This window comes from Myxocyprinus asiaticus, chromosome 14, assembly GCF_019703515.2.
Source record: "Myxocyprinus asiaticus isolate MX2 ecotype Aquarium Trade chromosome 14, UBuf_Myxa_2, whole genome shotgun sequence".
Lineage (NCBI taxonomy): Eukaryota > Metazoa > Chordata > Actinopteri > Cypriniformes > Catostomidae > Myxocyprinus > Myxocyprinus asiaticus.
The window spans coordinates 7,336,205-7,344,528 of NC_059357.1; the positions used below are offsets into that span (position 1 = coordinate 7,336,205).

The following is an 8,324-nucleotide window of genomic DNA, read 5'->3' on the forward strand; positions in this document are numbered from 1 at the left end:
TAGAATAATATAATAATGTATTAAAATACAAATATAATCATTTAATTTAGTAATAATAAACATGAGTAATAATAATGAGCCTAATAATGATGATGATGATGATGATGATGATAATGATGATGATGATAATAATGATGAAGATGATGATGATAATACTACTACTAATAATAATACCTAAAAATATGTTTGGACCACAAAGATCTTTTAAAGCTGCTATCCTCGGTAATCACATGCTTTATTAAATATCTGGCAAAATATTTCACGTAAGAGATGTTTGAGTAAAACTGATCTGTTGTATGTACAGATCTGTACCTCAAAGATAGAAAAAAATAAATATATAATAAATAACTATTCTAGAATAAATTGTATATTATAAAATATAATAATAATATAATAATATCTTAAAATAAAAATGTAATAATTTAATTTAGTCAGTAATAATAAACATGAGTAATAATAATAATAATAATAATGGGCCTAATAATAATAATAATAATAATAATAATAATAATAATAATGGACCAAATAATAATAATAATAATAATAATAATAATGAGCCTAATAATGATGATGATAATAATAATAATAATAATAATAATAATAATAATAATAATAATAATAACAACAAGAAGAAGAAGACCTAAAAATGTGTTTGGACCAAAAATATTTTTTAAAGCTGCTATCCTCGGTAATCAACTGCTCTAATAAATATCTGGCTAAATATTTCACCTAAGAGATGTTTGGGTAAAATGTATCTGTTGTACGCACAGATCTGTACCTCCTAGATATAGAAACCCCATTTATAGCCTGTATCTCACACGTTATGTACAGTAACTATTTCTTAAGTAGTGTCCCACTTCATATTCAGTTAATATATATTGCATATAAAGAAAAAGAAATGTAGGCTAAACTCAGCAGAATGCATGTAACTATTTCGTATGTGCTATAAGTTTATAAGTGTTGGTAGATAATATGAGTATATACATTCATTTATTTCTTGTAATTCCCAGTAATGCATACTGTATAATATGTTGAGATGTGTGAAAGGTTTGATGCGTTAACACGATTTCTCTGACGTGGTACCTGATGTTAAGCAGCCAAAGAGGCTACATTTAAATGAGGTATGGGTTCTGTTTTCTTGCAGTGTTAAAAGACATACGGTAATAACCTTGTGAATTCAGTGGCATGATATTACTCATGGTCCATTCAGAGGACTGTCTGCAGGCAGAACCTGGTTGAGTTGCCCTGTTTTCATTGGAGTGGAGCTTCTACCCCAAGAACTTCGTCATGACATCATCGTCATCTGATTCCCCAAACAGCTGCAGGAATTCAGTTGGGCTGGAGTGGACGGATGGACATTGCTGTGTGCGTAGCTCTCCGAGCCTCCTGCGCCCAAATGTTGACGATTTCTGTGTGGCCAAATTAAACATTGGTAGTCTCTTTTTCTCTATATAATTTATTCTCCTTGGTGTTCTGAGGAACAGAGGAACGAGAATCAGCCTTTCCTTTCCAAGTGCAGGAGATTGTGAAGTTTGTGCGTGGGCATCTGCTTGTTTAAAATACTTTTTCGCGACTCCACTTGTGGATTATGACCCTGGACACTGACTTAATGGATGACCTCGTTGTCGACGTGGTAGGAGAAGGTGGCAAGGACTCTGGAGACGAGCATCTTTCGTCTTCAGCTCTTTCCGCATCCGACCAGGTACACAACAATTTGGCATCTTTGTCCGAAAATCGGTCCAACAAGGACGATAAGGACCACGTACCCTCTCCCATATGTCCCTTAACTTCGAGCAAAGGCACTTCGGTGAAACCGCCCTATTCCTACATCGCCCTGATCACCATGGCGATCCTCCAGAGCCCAAAGAAGCGTCTCACTCTCAGTGAGATCTGCGACTTCATCAGCCACCGGTTCGTGTACTACCGAGAGAAATTCCCGGCCTGGCAGAACTCCATCCGACACAATCTTTCCTTGAACGACTGCTTCGTAAAAATGCCACGCGAGCCGGGTAATCCTGGAAAGGGGAATTACTGGACTCTCGATCCGAATTCATCGGATATGTTTGAGAACGGAAGTTTTCTGAGGAGGAGGAAGCGATTTAAACGACAGCACTTCAAATTCGGGATGTTCAAAGATCAAGCGCTGCAACCGAGCGGCTTTCCAAACCTCCCATACTGCGCGTATGGTCTCAGCGCGTCCTGTGCGCATTTACCAGGTTTGGATATCTACCCGTTTGGCTTCCATCAGCCAATCGGTGTTCCACCTGTTGGCAGCATTTTACCGGCTCTGTCCACGTTTTTCTCGAGGAACTCTCTCGCCACCAAGTCTTTCCCACAGACTCAAACAGTAGCCATAGAGCCTGTCGCCCCTGGCCTGGCCTGTCCAGTGGTTCCGACCTCTCCATACGCATCCTCAGCACTGTTCAATCCGGTGGGCTTCCCTCGGGTCCTCAGTTTTCAGTATGAGTACCAGAAGCTGCAAAATCTGAACAATCACCTGGAGTTGACCACTAAACACAGACACCTGGCTAGCGTAAATGACTAGGAGCGCATTGCGAAAAAAACAAAAAAAAACAAAAACATTTTTATACAAATATTTTTCTCAGGAATTATTTCATTTATCCGAGTATCAAGAGTTAGATCACGTCAAATAAAAGCATTTTTATCAGGATTCCACAAAGTGAAGTTTTTCTGTTCCATGCTGAAAATGTTAACTGATGCATTTTATTCTATTGGAATGGTGAAATATTTGAATAACCGAGTTTCGAATGTTCAAACTATTTAAATGACGAATTTCCTTTTAGCGTTTTGACGGAAATAAAACTGACAATTTTAAATGAAAAATAAATGTGAATCATGATTCTAAATTTGTTTAATGGGCAATAACAGTTTTTTTTTTCTTTTTTTTTTCTTTTTTTTTTAATAGCCCACTGCAATCAGAAAATGTTATAGACCTATATGTGGAGATTTTTACTGGTGAAAAGATCATGTAAAAATATTTTTCTGTTTGATTTGCATGTTTTTTTATTTTTATTATTATTATTATTTAAATAAAGGCCTATATATGGTAGGCCACAACATACTGTCATTTTGCAGTTATGTACATATAGGACTCATTTCTCCAACAAGGTAAATAATTACCCTAAATATGCAACACCAACAAAATTTAAATCGAGCATTAATATGATCTCTTTAGGAGAACAAATAAATAAATAATAAATAAAATAAATAATAATTCAACTAAAATAAAAATAAAATAAAAAAATAATAATTAAATATAATTATAATTCAACCAAAATTGAAAGAACCTACAATTTAAATAGCAAAATTGTAGGTTCTTTTTTATTATAATTTTATTCATTTTGTGTTGTTCCTCTATAAATGTGTAGAGGCTGTTAAATGAATATTCAGAGTTCAATACAAGTTAAGCTCAATCGACCGCAGATGTGGCATAATATTGATTACCACAAAAATTAATTTCGACTTGTCCCTCATTTTCTTTAAAATCAGCAAAAATCTAGGTTACAGTGAGGCACTTACAATAGAAGTGAATGGGGCCAATTTTTGGAGGGTTTAAACACAGAAATGTGAAGCTTAGAATTTTATGAAAGCACTTATATAAATTTTTCTATTAAAACTCATGTATTATTTGAGCTGTAAAGTTGCTTAAATTGCCCTTTTAAGGTTTTAGTGTTTGTTTACGTCGTCATGGCAACAAAGTTGTAAAATTGGCTATAACTTTACACAGAAAAGATTAGCAAGCGATTTTATCACATTAAAATCATGTGAACACTCATATTGTCTTGTGGCTATACTTTTGAAACAGTGAGTATTTTAATGTTTACGGATAGGCCCCATTGACTTACATTGTATGTGCCTCACTGGAAAACAGAATTTTTTTTTTTTTTTTTTTTTTTTTTGTTGTTGTTGTTGTTTTTTAATGAGGGACGATCGACATACATTTTTGTGGTAATCAACATTATGCCACAAATGCTGCTGATTGAGCTTAACTTGTAATAAATCCTGAATATTCCTTCAAACCGTGGATCTTTGTTGAAACCACATCAAATAGCCTACTGTAAAGAAAGACCTATAATATAAAGAGCTACATATCATTACATTTAGCCTACGTTGTATCTCCATTACAAATCAGCTGAAGAGATTGAGAAGCTAAAAGTTTAACACGTTTCTTCTCTCTTCACTTGAGCACTGAGTCACTTGTCGATTTATTTGTTTAAGCTTGATCAGCGGAAATAATCAAACGGGTTAGTCTCAAATGCGCTTTACAAATATACATTCTGACAGAGTATCTCGGCATATAGCATGGCCATATATCCCGCTGAGCGCACATGATAAATACATAATAATCTTCAAACGTCCATTAGACGTCTTGGGCAGATGTGTGCAACGATCAGGTGTATATCGAGTTGTATGAAATGCAAGTTGTCTTGTATGAAGCTCATTTAACTCCCTTGTCTCATAGTTATTTAAAAATTCGATTCAAGGGACGATACAACATGCACATATACAAAATGAAACCAAATGACTAACTGTCTGCACTTTCAGTCACCAAGATAGCATCTTGAGGCTTCCATTTTTGCTTGAGATAATTTGAATGAGGAAAAAGAGAATTTTTATTCCGTTTACATAATTCATAATCAAAGGATTTATAAATAGCCTATATATATATTCCAGCTCTGGAAAAAATTAAGAAACCACCGCAAAATGATCAGTTTCTCTAGATTTACTATTTATAGGTATGTGTTGGAGTAAAATGAACACTTTTGTTTTATTCTATAAATTAATGACAATATTTCTCCCAAATTCCATATAAAAATATTGTCATTTATAGTATCTATTTGCTGAAAATGACAACTGGTCAAAATAACAAAAAAGATGTCGTGTTTTCAGACCTCGAATAATGCAAACAAAACAAGTTCATATTCATTTTTAAACAACACAATACTAATGTTTTAACTTAGGAAGAGTTCAGAAATCAATATTTGGTGGAATAACCCTGATTTTCAATCACAGCTTTCATGTGTCTTGGCGTGCTCTCTACCAGTCTTTCACATTGCTGTTGGGTGACTTTATGACACTCCTGCCGCAAAAATTCATGCAGCTCTGCTTTATTTGATGGCTTGTGGCCATCCGTCTTCCTCTTGATCACATTCCAGAGGTTTTCAATGGGGTTCAGGTCTGGAGAATGGGCTGGCCATGACAGGGTCTTAATCTGGTCTTCCTCCATCCACATCTTGATTGACCTGGCTGTGTGGCATGGAGCATTGCCCTTCTGGAGTAACCAATCCTCAGTATTGGGGAACATTGTCAGAGCAGAAGGAAGCACATTTTCTTCCAGGATAACCTTTTACGTGGATTGATTTATGTGTCCTTCAAAAGACGAATCTGCCCGATTCCAGCCTTGCTGAAGCACCCCCAGATCATCACCGATCCTCCACCAAATTTCACAGTGGGTGAGAGACACTGTGGCTTGAAGGCCTCTCCAGGGGATTGGTGATGATCTGGGGGTGCTTCAGCAAGGCTGGAATCGGGCAGATTCGTCTTTGTGAAGGATGCATGAATTAAGCCATGTACAGGGTTATCCTGGAAGAAAAATTGCTTCCTTCTGCTCTGACAATGTTCCCCAACTCTGAGGATTGTTTTTTCCAGCAGGACAATGCTCCATGCCACACTGCCAGGTCAATCAAAGTGTGGATGGAGGACCACCGGATCAAGACCCTGTCATGGCCAGCCCAATCTCCAGACCTGAACCCTATTGAAAACCTCTGGAATTTGATCAAGAGGAAGATGGATGATCACAAGCCATCAAACAAAGTCGAGCTGCATTAATTTGTTGGGCCAGGAGTGACATAAAGTCACCCAACAGCAATGAGAAAGACTGGTAGAGAGCACGCCAAGACACATGAAAGCTGTGATTGAAAATCAGGGTTATTCCACCAAATATTGATTTCTGAACTCTTCCTAAGTTAAAACATTAGTATTGTGTTGTTTAAAATTGAATATGAACTTGTTTTCTTTGCATTATTCAAGGTCTGAAAACACGACATCTTATTTGTTATTTTGACCAGTTGTCATTTTCTGCAAATAAATTCTCTAAATGACAATATTTTCATTTGGAATTTGGGAGAAATATTGTCATTAATTTATAGAATAAAACAAAAATGTTCATTTTACTCAAACACATACCTATAAATAGTCAATATATATATATGCAGATTTTTTTTTTTTTTTGTCTTTGTTGCTTCTGAGCCAAAAATATACCACTGTGGATTCATGATGAAGACTTGATGACACTCTTGACACTGCATTTTATTTTAATGGGTAGTGTCCAGATTTTAGATTTTAGATTTGAGCACGTAATGTGTTTAATTGATTGCTGAGTTTGACATTACATCTGACATTACACATGCAGTATGTGGCATTATAGGTGTATGTTTCACCTGTCTGACTAGAATCTCTGTTACACAGTTTCATGGAGCTGGAAAGGAAAATAGCACAAAAAGTACTGGTACTTCCTGCTGAAGACAGTAGAGATAATTTAAAGGTCAGGATTGAGTCTAAAGTGCAGAGTGTCTTTGATTGGGGAGAAGAAAAAATTATTCATAAGGGGCATAAGTGGGGCATACTTTTATTAGGCCTATACAGTATATATATATATATATGTGTGTGTAAGGAGTGTGTGTGTGTGTGTGTGTGTGTGTGTGTGTGTGTGTAAGGAGAATATCTGTCTGTATAGCAGAGAAAAAAAGGACAAAGAAAGGAAAACCATTCCAAAAACCTGATGCCTGGAAGAAATGTAAAAAATAAATATATAATAATAATAATAAAAAGGCCTGGCTAGTGCCATCAGGGGTGGTAAAATGGGTGGTAAACTGGGCTTGTTATCACAAACTAGTGGGTTCAAACACAAGTATGACCCATATGGACAGTTCCAGAGATCCCATCATTACACTGTGCCCTTGGAGACTGTGTTCTGCATTTAACATGCACCATATACATTAACAAACAACTATATAAAAAAAAACTGCCTCACAAATGTTCCAGTGAAAATTGCTGCTTAATGTACACTGCGTTTAAGCAATATCTGCAATATATATATATATATATATATATATACAGTATGTATTGTTTTGACACTTTAAAGTGTTGCCTGAAATTAGGCTAATATACATCTATCCGAGTTTATAAATCATTAGGGTTGAATCACAATTTGCCTTCAATTTTAATGATAACAGCATTCTCTTTAATTGTTGTTTTTATTATTATAAATAGAAACAAAGGAAAAAGCATTTGAGGTCTAATATAAGCGGAGATATTTCAACTTAAAATAGCCACAATTTAAAATATTTTAAATAGTCTATTAATAGAATAAATGTGTTCCAATTTGTGCGTTTCATATGTTGCAAAATGGAAAATGTCTCATTATATTTCATAAATAAGCATTACGTGTTTTAATTAAGTATTTAAATAAGAAAGAAAAAAACAAAAACAAAGTTAATGCTAATATGATTTCATTAGACAAGCACTTAAACATGTCAGGTATGTTTAGTATACTAAAACACGTCTAAATTGTTACAATACATTTTTATTAAATAAAATAAACATTCAAAATAATAAATGACTAGGTTAAAGCAAAACAACACGACTGACACAATATCTGCATTGAGTCTGTATTCTCTGAATTAATGTCGTGCAGACAAACGAGTTTATCATCTGGAGTTCCAGCCTGACGTGACGGAAGGAAGGAATTAATCTCTGGATCACAGAATTCCGTCACTAAATCCTGTTTTCTGTTTGATTACCGTCACAATGCCATTGGAAACCTTTGATGAGTTTATTACTAACGGCGCATCAACGTGGAACTTAGCGAATTATTTTTCTTTTTGTGTAAATAAAATGTCAAATTTCTGTTTTTATAAACTGCATTAAAGGAAACTACTAATTCGTCTGTGTAAATATTTGGAAACTCTTCTTTTGACTTAGGCTGCGTTTGGACACTTGTATATTTTGATTTTTATTGTACAGTCTGTATCATTTATAGACATATGAAACCTAGAGTAAGTGTGTGAGTTTGACAACATATCTCTTGATAGATTCAAAGGGATTCTTATAAAGATTGCATGAGATCTGAATACACAGTTACTCATAGTTTGCTTTTAAGATTGCCAATCATTTCCTAAGGGGAAGAAAACATGTTTAGGGCTTTTTGACCTGTGTTTTGTCTATAGACTTTCTAAACTGGAAACAGTGCTTAAAAACTTTATGCCTAAATTTACAATTGGATTTGTCTTTGAGAAAACAAC

General features: G+C 34.9%; 1 protein-coding gene across 1 annotated transcript; it reads left to right on the forward strand.

Moving 5' to 3' along the window:
- The first annotated feature begins 1,352 nt into the window (after positions 1–1,352).
- On the forward strand, positions 1,353–2,923 carry foxd7 (forkhead box D7). The gene has a single exon (XM_051717245.1). It carries the CDS (start codon positions 1,589–1,591, stop codon positions 2,543–2,545), a length of 957 nt encoding a protein of 318 aa, XP_051573205.1. The 5' UTR covers positions 1,353–1,588; the 3' UTR covers positions 2,546–2,923.
- The last annotated feature ends 5,401 nt before the right edge of the window (positions 2,924–8,324 follow it).